This window comes from Cannabis sativa, chromosome 2, assembly GCF_029168945.1.
Source record: "Cannabis sativa cultivar Pink pepper isolate KNU-18-1 chromosome 2, ASM2916894v1, whole genome shotgun sequence".
Taxonomy (NCBI): Eukaryota; Viridiplantae; Streptophyta; class Magnoliopsida; order Rosales; family Cannabaceae; genus Cannabis; species Cannabis sativa.
In genome coordinates this window covers 55,097,053-55,124,057 of record NC_083602.1, presented here as the reverse complement: position 1 = coordinate 55,124,057, position 27,005 = coordinate 55,097,053, and the positions used below count along the sequence as shown (strand labels likewise).

General features: G+C 37.9%; 4 protein-coding genes across 4 annotated transcripts; 3 read left to right on the top strand and 1 right to left on the bottom strand.

Moving 5' to 3' along the window:
• Positions 1 to 6,073: 6,073 nt before the first annotated feature.
• Positions 6,074 to 8,328, bottom strand: LOC115721298 (mitochondrial import inner membrane translocase subunit TIM22-4). Its single transcript, XM_030650572.2, has 4 exons — positions 7,887 to 8,328; positions 7,223 to 7,413; positions 7,055 to 7,127; positions 6,074 to 6,449 (listed from the first exon to the last, which is right to left on the bottom strand). Exons 1-4 carry the CDS (start codon positions 8,050 to 8,052, stop codon positions 6,364 to 6,366), a joined length of 516 nt encoding a protein of 171 aa, XP_030506432.1. The 5' UTR covers positions 8,053 to 8,328; the 3' UTR covers positions 6,074 to 6,363.
• A 3,027-nt stretch (positions 8,329 to 11,355) lies between these two features.
• On the top strand, positions 11,356 to 13,256 carry LOC115719362 (small ribosomal subunit protein eS4x). The gene is made up of 5 exons (XM_030648372.2): positions 11,356 to 11,513; positions 11,611 to 11,688; positions 11,786 to 11,966; positions 12,146 to 12,243; positions 12,600 to 13,256. The coding sequence occupies exons 1-5, from the start codon at positions 11,511 to 11,513 to the stop codon at positions 13,032 to 13,034; spliced, it is 795 nt and encodes a 264-aa protein (XP_030504232.1). The 5' UTR covers positions 11,356 to 11,510; the 3' UTR covers positions 13,035 to 13,256.
• Positions 13,257 to 14,737: 1,481 nt separating this feature from the next.
• Positions 14,738 to 17,372, top strand: LOC115721368 (glucan endo-1,3-beta-glucosidase 9). The gene is made up of 2 exons (XM_030650652.2): positions 14,738 to 15,432; positions 15,969 to 17,372. Exons 1-2 carry the CDS (start codon positions 15,080 to 15,082, stop codon positions 17,065 to 17,067), a joined length of 1,452 nt encoding a protein of 483 aa, XP_030506512.1. The 5' UTR covers positions 14,738 to 15,079; the 3' UTR covers positions 17,068 to 17,372.
• Positions 17,373 to 17,642: 270 nt separating this feature from the next.
• On the top strand, positions 17,643 to 20,152 carry LOC133034374 (uncharacterized). The gene is made up of 2 exons (XM_061109451.1): positions 17,643 to 17,703; positions 18,678 to 20,152. The coding sequence occupies exons 1-2, from the start codon at positions 17,643 to 17,645 to the stop codon at positions 19,409 to 19,411; spliced, it is 795 nt and encodes a 264-aa protein (XP_060965434.1). The 3' UTR covers positions 19,412 to 20,152.
• Positions 20,153 to 27,005: the final 6,853 nt, after the last annotated feature.

The window sequence follows — 27,005 nt, the reverse complement described above, 5'->3', positions numbered from 1 at the left end:
TAAGACTATGGAAAATCAGCATCAAAGAAGGAGAGAAAGAGATCCAGATTCAGATTTTGATTATGCTCTTCTACAGAAAGGAATCAAGGGCTAGAGATCTGAATGGAAGGAGTCATTATATTCCGCTGCACCCAATGTAAGGTTTTCTTAAACTCTTATGTGTTTATTTTCATTGTTTTAGAAGTCATATTAGGTTGTTAATGAAACATACTTGTTAGTAAATCTGGATCCTGGTAAAATATTTCCAACAGGGAATTGTGACGATAAATCCCATCTTATGGATAGCTTCAAAATTAGCAACATTGGAGGATACTTTTCTTCATTTGGTACAAGCGTTCTTATGGATGCAAGAGGTGGACTTTATCCCAGTTGAATTTTGTAAGAGGAAACCAACGTCCAACTATATGACGCTAACAACAGCGCTCTTGAGAGGCACCTTAGGTAAGTTCCTTTCTTTAGTCTTTAGTGCCACATTGAGGACAATGTGCCAATTAAATTTGGGGTGAACTAAAAAAAATAGTTTTCATTTTAGTTATTTTTTGTGTTTTTGAGTTTTTTGTATGTTATGAGTTAATTTTCCAAATGTGAGTCAATGTGAAAGTAGGTAGATAGCATGGTTTGAAAATTTTATTTATTTTTCGAAAAATTCGTGTGCTTGGTGATATGACATTCTTGACTAATTTTAATTTTGTGCTTTAAAAGAACATAAAATCATAATATGTAAATTTTTAGCAATTGAATTGGTTTATGTATGCTAAATGTGAAATATGGAAAGTTGTTTGAAAAATTCTAGAACTTTCTTGCTTGCTATTTGAGGTAAATAATAAATAATGCATGATTAAGAAAGTGATTTCAGCATTTTTTTGGATCGATTATGCCTTTTAAGCTATCCTTGTAATTTTTTTTATCTTAGTTACCCTTTTTGAGTCTTAACTTTATTCTTTATTTCTACACATTAGCCTAAACAAAATAAACCCATTAATATCCAAAATTTGACCCTAATTATACCATAAGTCGATCTTTAGTTTAGAAGAATTTGGATGGTAAGTTTGTTATTGTGTGTGGGAATAAGAGTGTAAATTGAGAGAATGTGAAAAAATTAATTGGCAACAACTTGAAAAAGAAAAAAGAATCGATAAGAAGTGTTAAATTCGAAAATAAAAAATAAATAAAAATAAAATTTCTGCGATGTTGTCGAAAAAAAATTATTGTGATTTGAGTGAGAAGCTTATGGTATAGGTAAGCCTAAATGACCATTCCATCTACCCGTACCTAAGCCTAATATTACAAACCTAAAAAGATTTTTTGATTCTTGGTTGTGCGTTGATTTATATTAGTGGAGAATAGTAAGTTTTACAAGTTTATGGAATAATTTGGATTATTGGATTGATAGTTGTTATTGGCATGCATAAATTATTTTAATTGTTAAGTACTATTTATGGTTTTGTGAATTATATGAAAAATTAAAGTGAGTCAAGGGTGTGATTAAACTAAAATTTTATATTATTATACATAGGTGAAATTTTTGTTCATGACCATGTTATTTGTCTTATTTACAAATCACTCATGTTCGGTTGATTGACTTGTTTAAGTTGTGTATTTTTAGTGTTTTACTTGAGGACGAATAAATGTTTAGTTTGGGAGAATTTGTTTGGTTATTATTAGTACTATTTTAAGGTTAATTTTGGTGTATTTTTAAATAAGTTTTACTCTTATTTTGTATAATTTTACGCTTTTGGTAGTTGTTATTTTGCAGGTTTGAAATAGAAGAAAATGGATAAATATTGAAAAAAAAAAATTGAGAATAATGTCAAATAAATCAACTCGCAGGGCAAGAGCACCTAGAAATTAATTCGAGAAAAAAATCCAAAAATTTCGGTGCGATTGGTGCTCTTGAGACGAAGAAATTATAAAATTTGGAGGAGCGCCTAAACACTAAAAACACATGCCAGGGCATTAAAAGGCTAAAAATTAGCAAAGAATGTCGAATTGGACCAAGGCGTGGTTGTGCCTCGACACTAGATCTTAGTGTTGAGGCAGAAACTCGTAATGAGCCCACTGCCCAAATTTAGGGGTGTTATGCCTCGGCACTAAAATCTAGTGTTTCGGCCTGTGTTTTCAAAAAAACTTGGGAAATGTCTTATTCATTCGTACACACGGGCCGCAGCATAAGAATTGAGTGTCGCGATCTACCCCCTTGAAAATTCAAAAATTGATATTTTTCATATCCTTTTATCTTTTTTTTGGCTATAAAAAGAGGTGGACTTATATATCTTAAAACAAGCACTTAGGGAGTACGAAAATCAAAGAAAAGAAATGACCTAGAAGGCTTTTGAGTCTACTACTTGTTAACGATACGTATACTTGTGTGTTGAAAATACCACAACAGTGCCCAACATCTTCTATAGGTGGCACTCCATAATTGGTTAGTGATATTTCCTAAAACGTATTTTCTTAAGTTAAGTTATATGAGACCTCATACTTAATTACACCAATAGCAGGGTGCTCGGCACCAATAGTGTACTTTAGCAATTCTCATAGTATAAGGGCTAAAAGATTAATTAAGAGCATTGTTATTGGGCATCAGTGGTGCCCATCACCTTTTATTGGTGGCGTTCTACGATTAGTTAGCGATATTCTCTGAAATTTATTTTTGTAAGTTATATGAGACCTGATACTTAATATACCAATAGCGATATGACATCGAAGAGAGTGCTAAGTACGCTTTTTAGCAATTCTCATTAATTAAATAGGTATTATATTACATATATAAAGGTAGAAGAAGAGAGATTATAACATATGTAATATAACACATATATATATATATATTATATATATAAGAAGATGAAAGAGATGTGAAGTATTCTCACTCAGGAGTGTAGATTAGTGGGGATCAGCATAACTTGAACAAGGTATAATACCTCAGTCCAAAAACTTATTTTCCCTATCTCTAAGCACTAAGAGAACTCTCACAGAAATAACTTTGAGAATCGTCAAGTCTTAGAGTTTTTTAATAAAGTGTTCTTTTTGATACATGTTGACTGGAAAAACAACCAACTGACTCGGAGTCTAATAAATATTGATTAATCACTTGTAATGAGGTTAGAATAATAATTAAATAAAAAAACATATAATTCATAGAGGTTCGATCCTCTTGTATACGAGTAATGACCTACTCCCCTTTAGTTATATTACTTGTGAGATAATATCGGGCAGATCACCAAGGAAGACAAGGTGATTTTTAGCTACAGCTCTCAGAGTCTCTTAATAAAGTGCTTTTAGATGCGTAAGTATAAGTATAGCTCTCATTTTTTTGATCCCCTCCCCTTGTGAGTACCTTCACTATTTATAAGGAGAAAGTTTTTACATATGGCTCTGTAAAAGGAGTAAACAGAATAATAAGTATCCCTATTTTTTAGGGTGCAGTAACGATCTGGTAAAGCTCCTTTATTCTCGGATATATTTGTTAAATTTGAGTTTATAGAGTTCAATTGCAAATTTTTGTGGAAGCTTGTTGAAGACGAAATAAAAGATCACATATCTCTGCACGGTGTCCCTAGCACTAGATGGCATGTCTGTCATCTGATAGATCCCTTGGCTCTTGTCTTCTTTATGAACTTAGCTTGTACAATCACTCTTAAAAGATGGTCCCATGGCCGGTAGGTTAAGCATCCGACAAGATGCTGCAGGGGACATCATTGCCAACTTATAGCAGTCCCTCCATATATGGATCTTTCAGGCATATTTCTACCCAGAGATCCTTTGTCAGGTCAAAAAGATGGCTAAATCATGACACATGTAAGGGCCACGTCAATTGTGCAAACTTTGGGATAATATTTCCTCCCAAGTCACTGTACGAATATCTGTACGGATGGGGACTTTAGATACATGTTTGGGTGTTGGCAGGCATGTGGGCCTCACGTGCTAAGTACCTTGATGGTTGTACCTTGCAACAATGACAAATGAAACTACAGTGATCGCCAGAGTTGTCACTGGTGCCAAAAAAGGCGTCAGAGTTTACTGTCGGCGCTAAAAAAGTTGCCGAAGTAGCTATCGACGCCGAGAAAGTCGCTGAAGTTGCTGTCGGTGCCAAAAAAAGTTATTAGAATTGGCAGTGTTGCCGAAGAAACCAGTTTCTTGGCAATTTTTTTGATAATTTTTTCGGCGACAATGCCAATTCTGACGACTTTTTTAAAGTTTGCTATCGATATCAAAAAAGTCGTAGGAGTAGTTGTCGGTGTCAAAAAAGTCGTCGGAGTTGCAACCCGGCGCTAGAAATATCATCAGAATTAGAATTGTTGTTGGAAAAATCACCAAAAAACTGGTTTCTTCATCAAGAAACTGGTTTGTTAAACTAGTTTCTAGTTGATTTTTCCAACGACTATGCCAATTCCGACAACTTTTCTGAAGTTTACTGTCGGTACCGAAAAATTTGCTAGAGTAGCTTCTTGTGTCGGAAAAGTCATCAGAATTGGCATTGTCGTCGGAAAAATTACCAATAAAGTAGTTTCTTCATCAAGAAACTGGTTGATAATGCGAGTTTCTTGGTGATTTTTCTAGTAATTTTTCTGGTGACAATGCCAATTCCGATGACTTTTCAAGCATCGACAGCAACTCCGACAACTTTTTCGGCACATGCAGGTACTCTAGTGATTTTTCCGACACTGGCAGCAAACTCCAGTGGCTTTTCAAGCATCAGTAACAAATAAAACTGCATTAAATATGGGATTTAAAAACCTAATTTACATATATATATGACATATCAAATAGCATAAAAATACCTAAAAACAAAAAAATATTATATAAATTGGTCAAACTTAAAAATACCTTATTTAAGTAAACAACTTTTAAAATCCCATTGTAAATGTAATTTTTTTAAAAAATAAATCATCCGAACCCAAAAACGTATTTAGCTCTTCCTATATATCTAAATAAAAAAAATGTGTATCTATCTCATCCTTTATACATATTTATAAAATCTATAGAAAGTTATCCTAACGATATAATGAAAAGAAAGTCTCAAACAAAAATCCTAACTCTAATTATATAATTTATATTATATATCTCAACTGTATGCTTTAATTCAAATGTCTTTATAATTTAATAATCCAAATAATGTATAAAATGATGTAATGACAACGAGTAATATACAATAATCACATCAATTTTAAATGATTGGGATACACAGAAATGTATTATACGAGCTATGTCAGGCTTCTATTCTAAAAAAAAATTGTAAATACAGTTAGGTCAGCCCGTTCGTACACCTAACTTATCATATTATATTCAAAGAAAAATTGTATAAAATATTAGTAATGTTAACTCATTGTTTGATTTATTTTATGTACATAGTAAAAAATTTAGTGAGATAAAATAATAGCAAGTTAGTGAAATACGGTGATAACAACGGATGAGAATATACAATGATGAAAACAATTTTAAATGATCATGATATACGAAAGAGTGTTATAAGAACTATGTCGAGCTTCCTTTATAAAAAAAGACATTTTGTCAATACAAGGTATTCCAAGAGATTTTGTACGCCTAATTTCTCATGTTATTCTAAGAAAAATTATATGAAAAATTACTAAGAATAAATTTTTTAAACATCCACCGCAAAATACAAGTTGTTTACTAATTTAATATTAAACTAAACAAAATGAATTAAACAATAAAAATAACATAACAAAAATAAGTCTAAAACACTCTAAATTAACATAAAATCTAAAAAAAAAAAAATTTAACACAGTGCCACACCAAAAGTGTCCACCATGGACTTTCGCGACCCAATTACACGGGTTGTTGTTGTGCCACCGAATGGACTTCATTGAAATTGGAGCTTGATCGAATTGCCATCATGTTTGCCAAGCTTTGCAAAATAAGGATGACAATACAATATCTCTATATTTGGTGGTCTTAAATAATGTTTTAAGTCATTTTGCAATCGTTTTGAGTATTGTTATATGATTGTTTTGAGTCCTTTTTTTGCCACTTATTATTGAAATGACTCAATATTCTTCTTAAAAAAAGAACTAAAAAACAGTTAACACAACAACTAAAGTTCGAAGAAGTATGAAAGGGCACATTTCACTATTTTATTCAAAAGTAGCAAGCTGCAAGTTTCTTATGTCACTCACTCAAATCTCCCATGAGGCTCGGGTGAAAACAATATGTGTGAAAAATAAATTGTACAAAAACCATTTAAGTTAGTATGCTCTATTTGTAGTTGCTATCCCTTCATCAGTTGGGATGGAAAAAATCTATTTGAGGATTGAATCAAAATAAATATTCTGTAACTAGCTGACTCGATGGCGTATGGTTCGTCCTTAATCAGTGTCTGCAAAATTGGAGCAAGGATCCCACTTAATCATGCCTATCCAAGAACTTCTCTATAACGACTGAGAATGCAGCAAAGCCAGCACAGCCTACACATGCCGCCTTCGGACCACCTGTATAACAACACAGCAGGAAGGAGCGAAATGAGAGGATATGACATAAAAAGGGACAGCTCTTTCAGTACATCAAAAAATAAAACTCACTGAATGATAACACTTAACCGGAGGTAATTTAAGCAGAGAACCTCCTTTGGCCTAAACAATAGAGCTATAAATAGTAAAGTATCTTACATAGATTCCAAGCATGTTTAGTTTAAGTTTAGTTAATTACACCAATTCCCATTGGTAAGTGAAAAACAAATATACTGGTCTAGGATCGATAGCAATTTTCCAAAGCCCCTCTAAACAGCTAACTTCACCACATTGGTGATTTGCAAATAAAAAAATTTCCACATCTCTTTTACCAAGCTCCTCTATCGAAAGCTCGGCACCAATTTTCTCCCCAAATAAGATAAGGAATAATGCCAAAGAACTTCAAAGTACACAACACCTAATTACTTGCTACTGTAAATAGTATCAGTAAAGCATATCAAGCAATTACTAACTGTGGCAGATGAAAACCGAAGTATTGAAGGAAAAAAAAATACACAATGTGTAAGTCTGGCTACCCCGTTTACTGTAAATTGCTATAACCTCATCAGAAAGGAGAAACATGTTACCTTTTGCCGATATTGTACCCCCAGTAACACAACCAGCAACAACTGTATTTGTTGTGTCATGCTTTGCTCGCGCCTAGATACAAATAAAGAAAGTCAGTTACCATATCAAAGATATCGAACCTCTTATATCACCATGAGAGTTCAAGATTTCCATAACCAAGACACTACCTTTTCAATAACACACTCGGCGGCAGAGAAAACAAATCCCATAACAGCAAATGCCTTTGCAGAACTCCAGCTCCTGCGCCCCATCTGCTTTGCCTGATAAACAAATTGCTGCTTACCACTCATCTCATCTCGAGTTATAGGATTATCTAGAGAACCTATAAACAAACCCATGGCCAACCCAAGAGCGCCACCTACAAAATTTACACCATCCAACATAATTAACTAAATCTAACTTACTGAGTACAATGCTCTTCAATTAACAGAATCAAATAATACACAAAAATTGACATGTTAGCAGAAAAAAATAAACAAATTGAGGTTCCAACATGAATCAAATTCTTGATTGTCACGAGTTTGTAAAAGCTAAAGTTACAAAACAAGGTTTTGCAAGCATTGTTGATAAATCTAATTCCACAAACCATAAGAAAACTGTAAAAGGGAACATACTCCTGGTGTTTAACAATGGCATTAATTTTTTTACATCTTTTAATAATTGTACATAGTTTAAGACACCAATATAACACTATACAGATTCGGCTACAGTGAGATCAAACAAGCCAAACTTTTCCAGGTAATGAAAGCATAAAGAAGTATAAAATTGAAACAAAGGAGCAAAAAAACAAAAACAGATTAGAAGAAGAAAAGGGTTTATTTTGGGGCATACCCATGACTCCACTAAAGACACTACGAACAGCACAGTTGTTCCAAATGTCTTGGCCGCGAATTTCCTCAACAGTGGGCAACCTTATGGGCTCAATCGGAGGCTTCTCTACTTCTTTGGGGATGGGAGAAGCGTTGGGAACTTCATTATCGGGAGTAGAAGTAACCATTAGAATAGCAGCTCGAATACGAAGGATTCAAATATAGCATCAAAGGAAAACCCAGGTCAAGAATAATATCAGAATTCAGAAGAAAAGGAGGGTTTTGGAGTTGGCCGCCAGTGAAAGTGAATGGTAATAATGAGTAGTGTGTGTGTGGATCTCTAATCTCTTCTCTTTATAAGAAAAGATCAGACCTTTCCTCAACAGAGAAGAAGAGTTAATTTTACTACTTGCAACGGCTTCTGCGTTTTAGGTTTTTATATAAATATATATTTTGTAAAGAGATTTTTATATATATATTTTTTTGCTAAGAGAGTTTTTTTTTTTTTTTTTTTTTTTTTTAGAAATTTTCAATATTATAATAAATCAACAGTCATTTACAATAATAGAGAAAATAGGATAAGGTATTTCTGGTAAGAGAGGTTTTTATAACTTGATTTTATGCAAATTTCCTTTTTCTTTTATCGGTCTAATTTTTTTGGTAAAGTTTTTTTTATTATTATTTATTTATTTTTATTATTATTATTTAGCCAAAAAAAAAAAACTTTTCCTTTTTCTTAAGTAGAATATTTTGAAGGATAATTTGGCTCAAGTGACTCCCTAATTACATTGGCTAATTATATTTTTTTTCACTAAAACTTTGATATGTACTATCTTGAACATTTTAAGTTGGTAAAATTTCTTTCTTAAATTAAAAAATTTCCATCCAATTTAAATAATTGTTTGACATAAATGAAAGTTTAATGGTCACGATTTGGTATATAGACAATTGTCATATTAATAAAATTGAATGAAATTGGACATAAATCATTAATTCAATAATGTCAATAGTTCGGGATGAATTTTTAACAGTCTGAAAAAGTTAGTACAATTTAGTATATGTCAAAATTTAAATGACAAAAATCCTAATTAGCCTTTAAATTTGAGGAAATTAAACTATATGCATATTTTACATTATTGTCTTTTTTTTCTTTTAATATAATAACCAATTCTATTGTTGAGAGAAACAATACATTGGTCAATATACAAGGAGGAATTTCTTCCAACCAAGAAATCTTGTTTTCCATTTATAGTGCATATCTTGCTAACCCATGTGTTGCAGTATAACCATTTCACATCACATGTTGAAGACATACACCTGGAAAGACAGATAACAAGGACCTAATAAATCTAATGATACAACTCTATTGGGAGACACCCTCAGAAAAGAATTGACTGAACTAACATTGATTTCGACATCACTCTCCACAAAGAAAACGAAAAAGCCTAATTGCAAACACCATTTTAAATTATACGAGATTGCTAACGCTTCATCTTCTTTAGGGGAGAAAAAACTAGCCAAGGATTTAGCAAAACACTCCAACAGAAAGCCATCAGAATCACGAACCAAAGCACTAAACCAATAGTATTGTTTTCACAACAAATAGCAGCATCCACATATAATTTTAACAGTCCAACAGAAGGTGTTAAGTGCTAACCAATGAGTAACTCGTGAGGGAAGAGAAATCTTAGCAACTTGCTTTTGTGAATTTTGCACATGTATCCAACTACAATAATATTGAATTGCTCAACTTAAAACTGCAGAAGCATTCCTGAGTGGGGTGCCATATTTTTTTTTATTACGTTCAGTCCAAATGCACCAAGCAAGGATAATGAAAGCACAGAGTTGATGTGGCGATAACACTGACAAGAGATGATGGTGAATGTCGATGATATTCCAAGAGAGACTAGGCTTAACAAACTTCCAAAAATCTGAAAGCTTCCAAACTTGAATTGAGAGAAGGCAAAGGAAAATAGCATGTAGGACATCATCAAATTGTCAAGTACAATAAAAGTAGCTTTCGAAATTGGAACATGACGAGCTAAGAGCGCATAGCCAGTAGAAAGAATATCATGACACACACACCAAGTGAAGACCTTAAGTTTTTTGAGAATTTTCAAAGACCACAAAGCACGCCACCACTTTGCTAAAGGAATTGACGAAAAAGAATTTGGACCAGGGATATAAGTCACTGGTAAGGAATATCCACTCTTGATTGTATAGACTCCATTTTCTTCATAATGTCACATGACTTGTATACAAAATAATGTCAATATGTGAAAAAAGAAATTATAGAACATAATAAAGAATATACTCATTGACTAAAACAATTATAGACAAAACTTCGTGATCAGAAAATAAAGATACTGGGAGGAGAATCGGAACATTCATAATATACAATTAAAATTCTACTCCCATATATGCTTTCACTCTATAAATAATATTTTGATAATTAAAAAAAAATTATAATAACAAGATAATATTGTATATAATGGCGACTCAAATCTGTACAACTCTTAACCTAAGTTCTTATAAAAAAAAATGAGGAGTGTTATCGTCAACTTTCTATTACAACCTCTTAGTTAACCTTTGTGCTTAAAAACACATATTGAAATATTTTTTCAATTTTTTTATGGCAGTATGCTTACAACATTATCCTTGTAAATTTTAAATTTTTTTTGAATAGTTTAAATGATAGTAGGTTATATGAAAAATGTAAACAAAGACTAAAAATTTGTTTTAATATGCCAAAATAAACTAATAATTTTATTTGACATATATGAGTATATAGACATTTCTGATTATAAGATTTCTGGTCTGGTCATCATCTTTTTATTTAAAATTGATAATTTTATCAAAAGTAACCAATTGGTATCTTATAGAAATCATAACTAATTGGTCCAAAAAATATCGTATTTGTAATGATTTAAAAGTTATTTGTAACTTCATTCTTTGTTTAAACTAATCAAAATACATATATTAATTTACATTTAAAAAATATCGGTGACTTAAACATTTATGGTATATATTTTTAAAATACAATTTACTAAAATCGTAACTTACTGGATGACAATTCATTATTTTTTTAAAAAAAAAACTTGAAAATTACTCAAATGTATTAATATAACCTAAATAAATAATTAATTATTAAAATGCATACCCCATATGAGTTGTAGAAGTAACTAAAATGTATCTCAAATTATATAATATAGAAGTGATATATTTTTTAAAAAAGTTACTTATTGGTTTATTATCAACATCATAAAAAACCAAAATGTTACTTTTGAAATGCAGGAATCAGGCATATTATTTTGAAATTAAGGTATTTTTTAATGACGTGGCAAGATATTATTGTAATTAAGATTTATTAAGTTATTTTTGTAATTATTTTATATTTGACGTATATTTTTGAAAAAATCCCTTAATATTATGTATCGGGCCGGGCCAGGCCGGTTTGAAAGTCCATAAAGTTGATACCCAATCCATGAGCCCAGTCAGGTAAGTCTATTTTCTTTTCTTTTCTCTTTAACCCTAAAACCCTTCTCATAGTATAAATCAAGTCGTCACCGCCGCACACTCTTCTCCTTTTAAGCTACCACACTTTCCTCTGCGCTAGGGTTTCTACATCTGCCTCCGTTCTCCCAAAATGGTACTTTTCTTCATTCTCCGTGTCTCTTTTTGTTTTACTTATCCAACTCAAGATCCTTGTTTGTGTAACTGTGTTTGGTTTCTGATGTATTTTACAGGCTAGAGGATTGAAGAAACATTTGAAGAGGCTCAATGCCCCCAAGCATTGGATGCTCGACAAGCTTGGTGGTGCTTTCGTAAGTCATTATTTTTCTTAGAAATTCTCTTTTTTGTATTTTCTTATTTATTGCTTTGAATCTATGAGATGAAGTTTTCATCTTTGTTTTTGTTTAGGCTCCCAAACCATCATCTGGACCACACAAATCGAGGGAGTGCTTGCCCTTGATCCTCATTCTGAGGAACAGATTGAAGTATGCCCTCACATACCGTGAAGTTCAATCTATTCTGATGCAGCGACATGTCATGGTTGATGGCAAGGTCAGGACTGATAAGACCTACCCATCTGGTTTCATGGGTATGTACTAATACGAAATTTAAAATATTTTTTCCTTGTTATTTTGTGCTTTTGTTTTTATGTAACTATGATTATTATGAGTGACCTCTTTGTTGTGCTAAAATGGCTAGTTCGATTTCTGAATTTGTTAGCCTGTTAGGGTATTTTGCTGATCTTTAGGTTATTTTATATCTTTTCAGATGTTGTTTCCATCCCAAAAACCAATGAGAACTTCCGTCTTCTTTACGACACCAAGGGTCGGTTTCGCCTTCACTCAGTCAGGGACGACGAGGCTAAGGTTAGTTTCACCAAATTGTATGGGTTGCATTAGATATTTACTGTTATGCAGCGTACGTTAGTGTTATCTTACCTTTATACTGTTTGTGATATTTAAGGAATCTTTATAAAATTAGGCAGCCTGCGTATGTAATATGTGATTGAGATTTAAATTCATTATACTAAGCCATTTTATTGTTCCATATATTAAGCACTATTATACAATTGAGTATTTATTTTTGTTTCTTGGGGTTTATGAAGTTTATATTGTGCTGCATTATTGAGTCATTATACAATTTTCTGTTCGTATTTGATGTTGGCATTTTAGAACTACTATTATGTGCTCTTATCAGACTGATTTTTTTTTTATAATTGCAGTTCAAGCTCTGCAAGGTGAGGTCAGTTCAGTTTGGACAGAAGGGAATCCCCTACCTTAACACCTATGATGGACGAACCATCCGCTACCCTGACCCTCTAATCAAGGCTAATGACACCATCAAGTTGGATTTGGAGGCCAACAAGATCACTGATTTCATTAAGTTTGATGTGGGTAATGTTGTCATGGTGACTGGTGGCCGTAACAGAGGGCGTGTTGGTGTTATTAAGAACCGAGAAAAACATAAGGGTACCTTTGAGACCATCCACGTTCAGGATGCTCTTGGCCATGAGTTTGCTACCCGTCTTGGTAATGTGTTTACCATTGGTAAGGGAACAAAGCCTTGGATCTCTCTTCCCAAGGGCAAGGGTATCAAGTTGACTATCCTTGAAGAAGCTAAGAAGAGATTGGCAGCCCAAGCTGCTGCTACTGCTTGATTTTCACGGTAGCAATTACAGATTATTGTCTTTAAATTATAGTTCAATTAGGATAATTCTGTTTAGTTTTCATCTCAATTAAGGATTTTATGCTTTACATTTTTCATTATGGTTTTGGAAAGTAATTTTGCTGCTTGAATTTTGTTGAAGTTTGTATCAGAGAATTTTTATCGACTCACCCTCAGTTTTGCAGTTCGAACATCCAAGTTTGATTTAAGCTTCTGATTCTGTCTCTCAATCAGTTGCTAAATTTCTTTCATTTTAGTTTACTATTAGTTCTAGATCTGCAATATAATACACTTATATAAACGAGAATAAGTTAAAGCGTTGGATGGTTACAAGACCAAATTTGTTTTCGCTGACGAAATACTTCATTTTTATCTTTTAATTAATGAGACCTTGCTGAAAATGATAATACACATCACACAGTTGTAGGCAAATAACATTGTTGCATAAAATTATGTTTTTAAAATCTTTGCAGTTCGTGGTTTTTTTCTCTTGTAAAATCTTTTATTTCATCAAAACTCAATTCAATTGTATATTCTTTTACGTGTTTTCTTATTTTGGGATTTGCCCATGACAATGTTGGATGCGTAACAAATTGCCTATACTAAACTAACCTTCCTAGAGGGCATAAGCTTACTTCTAATTCCATGAACCATTGTAGGTGTTTCCTCCTGTGAACCCCATTTTTTTTCTTGCCCAACTTATGTTCCATCAAGAAAAAAAACTGTGAACATTATAATAAGTGGGTCGTCACATTATTTAATATTTAGCGGTATATTTTTAATAATGCTGATTTTTAAAATTCAAATTTAATTACGTATTACATATGAGCAAAAATAGATTTGTAAAATATAATTTCAAATTAAAGAAATATCAAATGATCATTATTGGAAATATTCTAAATAAGTACTTACTCAAAAATGTATGTAAAAAAATGTAAATTTATAGTGCACATACTTATTCTATTTACGACGTCACAAAATTCCCCCACTAAATCTACAACAAACTCTAACTATTTAAGGGGAATAGGTTTTTGTATCCAATAAACAAATAGTTCCATAAAAAAAGTGCTAACCAAGGTTTAGAGTAAAACAGTGTCATGATTTAGTAAAATATGTTATAGAGGATGAAAATAGAGAACTTTTATTTAAGAATATACTAGGAATCAAAAAATAAATAGATTTGCACTAAAAAAGTCAAAATACCAAAAAAAAAATATTTAACAACAATAAAAATAAATAAATTTTAATACTATATTATAATAATATTACTTTTAAATAAATATGATATTTATACATGTATTACAATTTGAAATAAAATTATTAATTTTACATAAATAAATTTATAAAATATATGTATATATTTTATTAAAATATAATTATAACTAGCTTAAATTGGGTCCTAATTTTTTTTTATATATAATAAATTAGAAATTATAGAATATTCCATTCAAAAAAAATAAATTATAGAATATTCTTAATAGAAATTCTATTATATTCGTTAGACGTGAGAGATTTCTCAATCTTATTTTATTTTTTTTTTATTAGTTTTTTTTTTGTAGTAAATAATTTCTGATTTATAATAATAGTGAGTTTCTATAAAAAAAAAAAAGGGTACGACTAAATGTAATGTAACCTCAATATGTAAGCTTTTTAGTGTTAAAACATGATGTATTGTACATTCTTCTGGGATAGGGATATTATACCAGATAATACAACTTCAAATGAATGGATGGGGTATTAGAATGGGCCCTTATTCGAACAAAAACACACACACACACTTACTTGTGTGGAAGCACAAACAAGCCCATACCATATGTCCCAAATGGGAAATGCATAGGAAAGTAGCTGAGAAGAGTTTCAGAGAATGAAATCAAAGCCAACACAACACTGTTCCTTAGCTTAGCTGTAACCTTAAATCATTTTCAACATAACAACAAACACAAGAAACAACCCCATAAAAGCTTTCCCGCACTAACTCTTGTCTTTCTCCTACACCAAAAACCCTCCTCACTCTTCTTCTTCTTCTACTTCTCTCTAATGCACCCAAATCGTTGCCTGTTCATCCTCCTTTTCTTGACCCTCTATGGCTTTCAGGGCTCCTCTTACAAGGCCACAGCACTGGGAGTTAACTGGGGTACCATGGCCTCCCACCCTCTTCCACCCCCAAAGGTGGTGGAGCTTCTAAAGTCAAACAACTTCACCAAAGTCAAGCTCTTTGACGCTGACCCACTTGTCCTTGAAGCTCTTTCTGGCTCTAATATTCGTGTCACCGTTGGCATTCCAAATACCATGCTTAAAAGCTTGAACTCTTCAAAGAAAGCTGCTGAGAGTTGGGTACATGACAATGTCACTCGTTATGTTTCAAATAGCGGCAGCCGAGTTCGAATTGAGTATGTACTTTTCTTTTTCTTTATCAATCTTGTATTTTGCCCCTGTGAGTACAATAAACTGGGGCCATTGATGGTTTGTTTGTAATATATGAGAGGTTTAGTTCTTTTCTTACTGTAATTTTTTCAGTTGAGAAGCAAAGACACAAGTGAACACCATGAAAAAACATGCCCCAGTAGCTTAAGAGTGGATCATTTAACTATGGTGTTTTTTTCTTCAGTTAGTTATACAAGTGAAGATTCATGATACATTGTAAGCTAGTTGATAGTATTATGATCATTGTACACTTGATTCTCTGGAATATTATCCATGGTTGATTCCCTCAGTAGGATTGTGTTTCTGAAGTTGAAAATTGATTGGATTATTAAGACAGATAGCTGATAGGGGATAGAGCTTCAGGTCCTTTTTCCTTAAAACAACTCAATTTAATTCCATGAATTAACCAGGTTTACATTGAATGGTGTTATCTAGTTGCTTTTGCCTACTGTTTTGTTTTGTGTTCATTTTGGTTATATGCATCTAATAAGACTTTCTACAGATATGTTGCAGTGGGAGATGAACCGTTTCTTCAAACTTATGGAGAGCAGTTTTATCCTTTTGTCATTGGAGCAGCCATCAATGTTCAAAATGCTTTGCTCAAAGCTAAGTTGGAGAGCATGGTGAAGGTAGTAGTTCCTTGTAGCTTTGACGCTTTCCTTTCAGAATCCGAGCTCCCTTCAAAAGGGCATTTTCGAGCTGACATTAACAAAACCATGATTCATTTGCTCACATTTCTAACCAAGCATAGCTCTCCCTTCTTTGTTACCATCTCACCATTCTTAAGTCTCCACCAAAACAAAAACATTTCTCTCAACTTTGCTCTATTCAAAGACACTGCAAAATCTCGTAATAACAGCCACCGAGCATACAAAAACAGCTTTGATTTGAGCTATGATACTCTGGTTACGGCTTTGTCAAGTGTAGGATTCTCCAGAATCGGTATTGTTGTGGCACAGATCGGTTGGCCAACAGATGGAGCAGCCAATGCTACCTCGGCCAATGCAGAAACCTTTACAAGAGGCTTGATGGAGCACCTTCACAGCAAATTGGGGACCCCATTGAGACCTAAAGATCCACCGATTGATACATACATACTTAGTCTCTTAGATGAGGATCAAAGAAGTATAGCTGCTGGAAGCTTTGAGAGACACTGGGGTCTCTTCACTTTTGATGGGCAAGCCAAGTATCAATTTGATTTCGGCCAAGGCTCAAAAAACCTTGTGAACGCACAAAATGTTGAGTACCTTCCACCAAAATGGTGTGTGGTGAACAACAACAAGGACTTATCTAATGCAAGCGCGAGTGCGTTGCAGGCTTGTTCTTCTGCTGATTGTACTGCATTGTCTCCTGGAGGATCTTGTTCCAATATCACTTGGCCGGGGAACATATCCTACGCGTTTAACAGTTACTATCAACAGCATGATCAAAGTGCTGCTAGCTGTGACTTTGGTGGGCTAGGATTAATCACAACCATGGATCCTTCTGTGGGTAAGTGTAGATTTCCTGTCGAATTATGGACATCTCATTCTCATTCTTTTCAGAGGGCATCTGTTCTTAGGACTACAATCTTGCTAGTGGCAGCCATTTTGGTAACGTGAAACCTTTTAGCATAGAAAATTGATTAGTATATAAGGGCATTTTCTAAGTTCAAGGCCCATTCTTGCAAGGGAGTATCTAAGTTTTGTGAAGCGAGGATTAAATATTCATGATATCTCCCATTTGAAGCAACTTTTGAAATGACAAAAGGAGTTTTGGTGATGAAACATCATTTCATGTAGTGTATATGAATTTATGTATGTATCCCCTTGAATTGGTTGGTATCGTTTTTTATGATTGTAATTCTTTCTTTATATTAAATTGTTTTGGATTTTACTATGAAATTTACAGCCTAATTTCTCTCTCACCATCTTCTTGGAGTAAAATCACACCATCTTCTAAACTTTCATTAAAGTAGAAAATATCCATAGCTAGAAATGTGTACATATGACACTTACATAATGTTTTGGATCAATTCTCACTAACTTTCGTTATTTTTAACTTCACCCTCTCATAAAAATGTTGATTATTAGTTTTGGTTTGAGCTTGTCGATTAGGCTGAGGTCATGATGGTCGTACGTAGCTTGGGAAAGTAGAGTGTTGTTACTTGTTAAGCATTGATAAACAGACACAAGGAATGGGAGATGGGACTCGGAAATGGTCAATGTCATCATGTATTGTCTTGGAGAGATGGGTTGGTAATTTATTTGTAAGGGAAATTTGATTTTTTATGCATGATTTTAAGGGTTAATTAGTTAGGAAAGCTTAAACTATAGGTAATTGTTAGAATAGGCTCACTTTATTTAAATCCCAAAACTACCCCGCTCAAAATTCCACACCCATTCTCTCTGTTCGCCCAACCTAAATCCAGTCGTCCCAACCCCATATCGCCCCAACTTAGCCATCCCAACCCCGATCGAAACCCCAAATCGTCCCAAACGTCAACCACACTCACACGGAGGAGACCCACCGGCCCACGACGCTCCCTCACTGACCCACGGCGCACCACCACCGACCCACGATACCCACGACGCACCACCACCGAAGCACCACCACCGTTTTTTATTTTTTTTATTGATTTTGTTTGTGATTTTAGTGTTAAAGATAGATTTTGTTAGATTGAGGGATAGGTCTTATGGGGTCCGATAGGGTCGAATGAAACTGTGAGTTTGCGAGGTAGAAGACGTTGATCCGATGGGGGGTCCGATGGGTCCGATTGTGTCTGATGTGGGGTCCGATTGTGTAAATGAGGGTGATGTAAATGGGATATATTTTAGGAATATTATAAAAGTTGTCATATCTTACAAATATTAATTATTAGGGTTATTTGCGGCAAAACCCCCTAAAGTAGGCAGATTTTTGCAACTAACCCCCAATTCTAAAATTTTGGTGGTAAAACCTCCTAAACCCAGCTTCTGTTAGCAGTTAGCCCTTTCCGTCCATTTTTGGGTGTTAAGTGACAGGTTGGAATCTCTATGTGTACACAATGTACACGTGGCACAATTTAATTAGTCCACGTAATAAATATTTAAAATTAAAATATAAAAATTAATTATTTTAAAAATAAAAAATAAAAAAATATTTTTATTTAAAAATAAAAAATTTTAAAATTAAAATTTTTTTTCTTTTTCTTTTTCTTTTTTTTTTATTTTCTTTCTCTCTCTAACCCCAGCCGACTCCCCATCATCATCATCTTCTTCTTCAAAGCCAGTCACTGATCAACACACTCTTCTAACCCAAGATGAGCTCACTGAGATCAACCTCCTCCTCCCTCGTCTCTGTCTCTCGAACCAACTCAACACTGCGACCCACCTCGCCATCACCGCCCTCCTTACAAATCCACCTCTCGATGCCATCTCTCTTTCTGCCCTCCTCGACTCCCTTGCCTCCCAATCGGACATCGCCATGCCCATGTCCCTCCTCACCCGCCTTAGACGCAGCCCAATGTCCCAACACCATGTGGCGCCCATCAACAACACGCTTGTCGCTGCCTACTTCAGAAAGGGCAAGCTCAAAGAGGCCATCAAGGTTTTTAATTGGATGGTGAGGTCGGGTTCCCCATTCAAGCTTGTGGAAAAGTTTTGTGGGATTTTGGTTGATGGGTTTTGCATGAGTGGGATGGTTCTTAAGGCTTTGAAGGTCTTGAGAGCCATGGTGGCTGCTGATATTTGTCTGCATGGCGAGTTGAGGAAGGTTGTCTATAGAGGTTTGCTGAGGGAAGCGAGGATTAGGGAAAGATGGGGTTTGATGGGGCTGATTATGGGGGCTAGCGTTTCAAAGATGAAGAAGATGATGATGAGGAGTTGGCTGGGGTTAGAGAGAGAAGAAGGAGGCGTGAAGAAAGAAAAGAGAAAGAAAAGAAAAAAAAAAAGAAAAAAAAATGTGAAAAAAAAATTTAATTTTTAATTTTTTATTTTTAAATAAAAATATTTTTTTTATTTTTATTTTTAAAATAATTAATTTTTATATTTTAATTTTAAATATTTATTACGTGGACTAATTAAATTGTGCCACGTGTACATTGTGTACACGTAGACATTCCAACATGTCACTTAACACCCAAAAATGGACGAAAAGGGCTAACTGCTAACAGAAGCTAGGTTTAGGAGGTTTTACCACCAAAATTTTAGAATTGGGAGTTAGTTGCAAAAACCTACCTACTTTAGGAAGTTTTGCCGCAAATAACCCTAATTATTATGTGTTTAGGAAAAATTATTTAACCAAATGTAAGCATAAAATATCAAATTTTCCATTTGTAATAGTTTTTACTTATATACTGTTGCCCCTGAATTCGTCCAAAATACGTGGACCAGTCGAAATGGGACACGTGGATCAGATAACTTGTAAATATTTGATAAGTCTTTGTACGCCACAAGGAAGCGCCATGGGCACAGGTCCCGGAGGAGACACCCGGAATACAAGGTACTCCCGGAAGCTCGCATAGCATGAAGCCTCTCCGGGACGTGTCAGGCCTCTCGTGAGTAATCAAGTCGCATTTAATGCCGCATGGGAGGAAGCGTGTTGGGACTGTAACACGCAATAAAGTCTGACGGCACAACCCCCAAACAACAGCGCTACAGTAATAATCATTTAAGTCTAGCGACGGCTACTCTGCGAAGAGTCACGTCAATCACAAGGCAAAAAGGACATTCCTCATAAAAACCCTACAAAGACCTACAGGATTTGACCATGCATCACCCATGGTATATTCATTGGAAATACCCAACTTTATGGATACTTACAGATACATGTGTAAGAACAATTCTAGGGATTACCCCACCAAAACACTATAAATACCCCCTCAAAGCTCATTTAATGGGGTCGAGAATCTTGGGTTGCATAAGAGCAAGAAGAGAAAATACTCACCAAGAACATTCTCTGTATTTATGAGAAAAACATTCTCTCGAGTGTAGAATCTGCATTGAACACATCCATTAATAACAAAGACTCGTGGACTAAGGCTCATTAACGCCCCAACCACGTAAAAATCTTCATCTCACTTTCTTACAGCTCTTTAATATAATCATATTCTAGTAGTTGCCGAAAATCTCGGTCAACATTTTGGTGCTTTCATTGAGAGCTGAGGAAAGCTGCTACATAACAAGCATTTGACTTCACAAGAATGGTGGAGACAAGAAGTACACGTCATCCTCGTCCTCTGGAAGATGCTCAAGATCCAAATGAGGAAGATGTGGCCTCAAGAGCGGCAGAGGAGTCCGAGGAAGAAGAAGAAATAGTCCCCGACGAGAACTATGAGGAAAACCTCGACGAGTATGCCTACGACGGAGGAAGTTACTCAGAGCTGGTGCTCCTCAGACAAAAAGCTATCGATCATGAAGCCGAGATCGAAGCTCAGAAAGCGCAAAATCAAAAAATGCAGGAAGTGATGCTAGCCATGCAGAAAGCCATGGAGGCAGATGGCATTCACGTGCACCCCAAGGCAATGGCCGCTGGGCTCGACGGAGAGCCAGCGACGTCCTCGCCTAATTCCCAACAGCAAAGACCTAGGGAACCTAGCCCTATAAGGCACCTTGCTGAGGAAAATCAAACAAAAAACCCTACTTCTACCCCTGGGCGAAAGAAAAAGGTGCAGGATCCGCGAAGGGTCCGCTCAGATTTCCCTAAAGGGAAAGGTCCGCAGAGGGGCAAGCCCCGCAGGGGGTCTTGGCCCTCGTGATCGAGGGACCGAAAAGCGTTTCGTGCACCAGGAACTGTGGGGTAGAGGAAGAAGAGGACAGAGATGTCCTCCCATTGATCTGAGAAATCAAATCAATGGGAATCAAGGTGACCTCCGGGATCACCTTGACCAAAAAAGATACAGGCCCGTGGATTCCTCGGGTACTTTAAACGAAGGGATTATGACGGAACTTGCCATACTTCGAAAAGATATTGCTCGAGTCTCCCGGAGGCAGAAGGGAGACGACTCCGACTCGGACAGCGAGGATCGGGAGCCATGTGCCAAGCATATCCTGGAGGCGGAGCTCCCTAAAAACTTCAAGATGCCCGAAATGGCGGCATATACTGGGAACTCCGATCCCAGTGACCACTTGTCACGGTTCAACCGTGTCATGACAGTCATGCGGGTCAGCAATGACGCCAAATGCTTGTGCTTCCCCCTCACTCTGAGCGGATCAGCGGAGGAATGGTTCAAAAGCCGGAACCGGGATCCGTGGGTTGTTGGAACAAACTCCAAACCAACTTCCGAGATGCTTTGTCGCCGCCAGAAGGTTAACTTGGAGGTTAGTGCCTTGACCAACATCAAGCAACTGCCCACCGAGACCTTGAAGAATTACATCAAGAGGTTCCGGAAGAGGCCTCGAAGACCAAGAAGGTTGATGACGGACAACGGCCTTGCACTTCTCCAAGCAGAATCCGCATCGGAACTCCCTTCTGGAATGAGTTGCAGCAAGAAGGTGCTGCTAGCCTCCAGGACTTTCAGAAGAGGGTCCAAAAATATATTAACCTCGAAGAAGCCCAGATCGTGGCTTACGGAGGCTACTATCCCACCGGGATAGCAGGGTACATGCCCGGAGTGTCGCCCTCGGGCACTGTCCCGACCGCGACTCCACAAGTGAGTGGCATACAATTCTCTGCTACTCCCGGGTACAGCCAAGGCCAAGCTTTGGCACCAGCATCTTCCCATTACTAAGAACCCGTCCCGGTGAATGGACGAGCTCCTTCACAGCGCCCCGACTGTTAGCTTGACAGGCCCTACCCAGGGGTCGAGGAGCAAAAGGTCCTCCAAGGGCAGCACCCAAACGGGAGAGAAGCGCCAAAAGAAGGGGTACACACCCCAATATACTCAGTACACAGAGCTCACGGACTCCCAAGAACGTGTATATTTTGCCACTAAGCAAAATACGCACTACCGGAGACCACAGCCATTGTACAAAGATAGCTCCCGGAGAGATCCGAGTAAAAGATGCGAGTATCACAACGACATTGGTCATAGCACCAATGAGTGTAAGAATCTCAAAGACGAGATTGAAAATCTGATCCGCTTGGGCCACCTCTATGAGTGGATCAAAAATAGGTTGCCCCACCTTAATCCAGGGCAGGTGGCCGGGGGTATGCCTCCGGGAACGCCAGGGGGTACAGCAGGAGTATTGCCTCCAGCTGCTCCCGCAGGTGACACCCAGCATATCCCTGGGCTACCGCCCCGGCCTAATGGACGGGTAGCCATGATCTCCGGAGGTCCCCATATCGAAGGAAACACTCGCAAGGAGCGAAAACGATATGCCGAGGCCGCGAAACACAGTGAGGTGTGGGAGGTTACTCAACTCCCAGCTCAAAGGCCTCGGCTAATGGACCAACCCATAACGTTCACGGAAGAAGACGCCAAGACGGTGCGTTTTCCTCACCACGACCCGCTGGTCATAGAGACCCCCATCGCAAATAAAGTGGTGGCTAGGGTCCTAATTGACAATGGGAGTTCCGTGAACCTGCTCTTCAAAGAAGCCTTCACTGCGATAGGGTTGACCGACCGGGACCTCTCGCCTAGTGGGTCATAGCTCACGGGGTTTAATGGGACGACGCTAATCCCGATGGGAAAAGTAAGGCTCCCGGTTACCCTGTGCCCGGATACCCCCCAGAGCACATTTAAGTATTGCACCTTCGTGGTAGTAGACTGTCCAACAGCCTACAACGCGATCCTAGGCCGACCGGCCCTAGTGGACTTTGGTGCGATTACTTCAATCCGACACATGTGCCTGAAACTCCCTACCCAGGAAGCCGGAGTCGGAACTGTGAGGGGAAATCAGGGAGAGGCCAGGCAATGCTACAATGTCGCCACCCACCTACCTATACTCATGGTCCGGGAATCCCCTGAAATAGAGAAGGCTGAAGAAGATGAGCTGGATCCTCGCATAGGGTCCGAAAGGGTCGTGGAACCAATAGAGGACGTCGAAGAAATACCAGTTTGCGACGACGACTTCACTAAAGTACTCCGGATAGGGAAAAGCCTGGATTCGGAGGAAAAAGACAAAATAATAAAAACACTGAAGGGCGCCATCGACATCTTTGCATGGCGCCAAGAAGACATGACCGGCATAAGCCCTCATGTCATCACCCATGTACTCAATGTCAACCCGGACATGCCCCCTGTACAGCAAAAGAGACGCCCGCTCGACTCGGTGAAAGCCGAGGCCTTAGAGAAAGAGGTGGACAAACTTTTGTCCAGTGGCATGATGCGCGACGTGTACTATCCGGAATGGCTGGCCAATCCGGTCCTGGTGCCCAAGCCGAACGGGACTTGGCGGGTTTGTATAGATTTCACAGATCTAAATAAAGCCTGCCCAAAGGACTGCTTCCCGCTACCCAGGATCGACCGGATGGTAGACGCCACGTCCGGATTTAAGCTGCTGTCTTTCATGGATGCCTATGCTGGGTACAACCAAATAAAAATGCATACGGCAGACCAAGAGTGCACTAGCTTCAGGACCGATAAGGGGGTATACTGCTATCTAGTCATGCCTTTCGGACTGAAAAACGCCGGAGCAACCTATCAAAGAATGGTTAACCGGATGTTTAAAAGCCTCCTGGGACGAAACATGGAGGTATATGTAGACGACATGCTCGTCAAATCCAAAGCATGCAACAGCCATGCAAGCGACTTAGAAGAATGTTTCGAAGTCGTCCGGAGATACGGTATGAAGCTCAACCCGAAAAAGTGCACCTTTGGGGTCAAGTCAGGAAAATTCCTAGGCTTCATAGTCAGCCAAAGGGGGATCGAAGCAAACCCGGAGAAAATCCAAGCTCTCCTAGACATGCCATCCCCCAAGAAGCATAAAGACGTACAGAGCTTGACCGGAAAGGTAGCTGCACTGAGCCGCTTTATCTCACGCTCCACGGACAAGTGCATACCCTTCTTCAACATACTGAAGAAGTGCCAAAAGTTCGAATGGTCGGATGAATGCGAGGAGGCATTCAAGAGGTTAAAAGACCACATGGCCAAACCCCCTATCCTATCAAAACCCGTCCTTGGAGAAGACTTGTTCCTTTACTTGGTCGTCTCCGAGCACGCGGTTAGTGCTGCCTTGGTCCGGGAGGAAGAAAAAATTCAGCACCCGGTGTACTATGTCAGTAAGCGCATGATAGGGGCCGAGACAAGGTACCCGGTCATTGAGAAATTAGTATTCTGCCTCCTGGTGGCGTCAAGGAAGCTGAGGCCATACTTCCAAGCCCATCCGATCAAAATCTTGACCAACCATCCGCTCTGGCAAGTTCTCCAGAAGCCTGAAGCATCCGGAAGACTCCTCAAGTGGGCGATGGAGCTGAGTCAATTCGACTTACATTACGTACCCCGGATTTCCATAAAAGGCCAAGCCTTGGCAGACTTCATCACTTAATGTAATGAAGCCGAGGCAACAACTAATACGCCGGTACCGCCAATCCCCACCTGGAGGGTGTTTGTAGACGGAGCTTCTAATGAGAACGGTTCGGGAGCCGGAGTGGCTATGATATCACCTACTGGATTGCGGCTCCAGGCAGCACTCCGATTCAACTTCGCAGCTTCAAACAATGAAGCCGAATATGAAGCCTTGATAGCAGGGCTGAAATTGGCCAAAGCTGTAGGAGCCAAAAGAGTGGAAGTCTAGAGTGACTCTCAACTGGTCGTAAACCAGGTATCCGGAGAATACCAAACTCGCGGCGAGCGGATGGCCGCGTACGTAACAATAGTCCGAGAACTGCTCCACGAGTTCGCGGACTATAAAATAGAAAGAATCCCCCGAGAGAAGAACGCTCATGCGGACTGTCTAGCTAAGTTAGCCTCGGACAGTGAAATCGAAGAGCTGGGGGTAGTACCAGTGGAACGCTTGGCAGAGCCAAGCATCAAAATAAAAGAGACCACACTAACGGTTGGGCAAGAACCCAGCTGGATGGTCCCCATCATAAAATACATAACCACAGGTGAGTTGCCCCAAGAGAGGAGCCTTTCGTCTCGAAAGGTTCAAGATCGTGCTCATCGTTATATAATGATGGACCAAATTCTCTACCGGAGAGGACTCAGCATGCCTTATTTAAGGTGTGTATCGGACCCTGAAGCTAGACAAATCATGCTAGAGGTCCATGAAGGGTTCTGTGGAGATCATACGGGAGGACCCAGCCTCTCAAAGAAAATATTGAGGCAAGGGTACTTCTGGCCAACAATGAAAAAAGATTGTATAGACTATGTCCAAAAGTGTGACTCATGCCAAAGGTACGCGAACATACCGAGAGCTCCTCCAAATGAGATCACCTTGATGACCAGCCCCTGGCCCTTCGCGGTCTGGGGAATAGATCTCATCGGGTCTCTACCTACGGGAAAAGGAGGGGTAAAGTATGCAATAGTAGCAGTAGACTACTTCACCAAATGGACAGAGGCTGAGCCTATGAAGACAATAACTGCTAAGAAGGCATTGGACTTTGTTATCAAAAACATAGTGTGTCGATACGGCTTGCCTCACAAAATAGTCTCAGACAATGGAAAACAATTTGATTGCGAGGAATTTACTGACTTCTGCAACCAACACGGAGTAGTGAAAAGCTTCTTCGCGTAGCCGTGCCTCAAACAAACGGCCGGGAAGCGGTCAATAAAATCCTAAAAGTCACCTTGAAGAAGAAGCCGCCGTCCGTAAAAATAACCGGCCCGAAGAATTGTCAAGGGTATTATGGGCCTACGGACGACCCCCGTAACCACAACCGCCACTCGCCGTTCTCAATGGCGTACGGTTGTGAAGCAATGGTCCCGTGGAAACGTTATTCCCATCCCACGGGAGGACGACTTACGATCCCCGCCACTAATCGTGCAATCGCTCCAAGAAGCTTTGGATCAAGTCGAAGAACTCCGGGATGAGTCTCAAATACGGATGGCTGCTTATCAAAAGAAGGTGACCAAGTATTTTAACTCCAAGGTTAAAAACAGAAAATTCGCTATTGGGGATATGGTCCTAAGAAGGGTTTTTCCAGCCACCCAAGAACCCGGAGTGGGGGTACTTGGACCAAATTGGGAGGGACCATATGAGATCGAGGACGAGATCGGTTCTGGCACTTACAAACTAAAAAGAATGGACGGAACCACTGTCCCGAGAGCCTGGAATGCCGATCACCTCAGAAAATATTACCAGTAGCGAATTAAAACTTAGATTTTGTTCAAAGGGTTTGTACCGTCCAAATGTATACCTCCTCTATATTAAATAAAACTGAGTGCCTTAAAAACAAAGTTTCTATGCCACTCAGGGGGGTACTAGGGTATACCGCACGGACAAATAAAAAACAAACTAAGTAAAATATCCTGACCCAAAGGGCAGGTCAAAGAGTATGCACAAAAATAAAAAGCATAAGTATAAAAACCCTGATCCAAAGGACAGGTTAAAAAACATAAGTGTGACAAAAAAAAGATCGCATAAAAAAAATAAATATCCTAGCCCAAAGGGCAGGTCATATACATATAAACGGCCCGGGGACAGGCCTTAAAATATAATTGTCTCCCCTTCAAATGAAAGCTGCTACCTATATGTAA

Bases quoted from the DNA above. Each gene is read 5' to 3' on its own strand.
- LOC133034374 (XM_061109451.1), top strand. From the start codon at position 17,643: ATGGGAGATGGGACTCGGAAATGGTCAATGTCATCATGTATTGTCTTG. The intron at 17,704-18,677 runs GTAATTTATTTG...CTCTAACCCCAG, and splicing joins TGTCTTGGAGAGATGGGTTG to CCGACTCCCCATCATCATCA.
- LOC115721368 (XM_030650652.2), top strand. From the start codon at position 15,080: ATGCACCCAAATCGTTGCCTGTTCATCCTCCTTTTCTTGACCCTCTAT. The intron at 15,433-15,968 runs GTATGTACTTTT...GACTTTCTACAG, and splicing joins GGCAGCCGAGTTCGAATTGA to ATATGTTGCAGTGGGAGATG.
- LOC115721298 (XM_030650572.2), bottom strand. From the start codon at position 8,052: ATGGTTACTTCTACTCCCGATAATGAAGTTCCCAACGCTTCTCCCATC. The intron at 7,128-7,222 runs GTAGTGTCTTGG...ATTTGTATCTAG, and splicing joins CCGAGTGTGTTATTGAAAAG to GCGCGAGCAAAGCATGACAC. The intron at 6,450-7,054 runs GTAACATGTTTC...GTTGTTATACAG, and splicing joins GGGTACAATATCGGCAAAAG to GTGGTCCGAAGGCGGCATGT.
- LOC115719362 (XM_030648372.2), top strand. The intron at 11,689-11,785 runs GTAAGTCATTAT...GTTTTTGTTTAG, and splicing joins ACAAGCTTGGTGGTGCTTTC to GCTCCCAAACCATCATCTGG. The intron at 11,967-12,145 runs GTATGTACTAAT...ATATCTTTTCAG, and splicing joins CTACCCATCTGGTTTCATGG to ATGTTGTTTCCATCCCAAAA.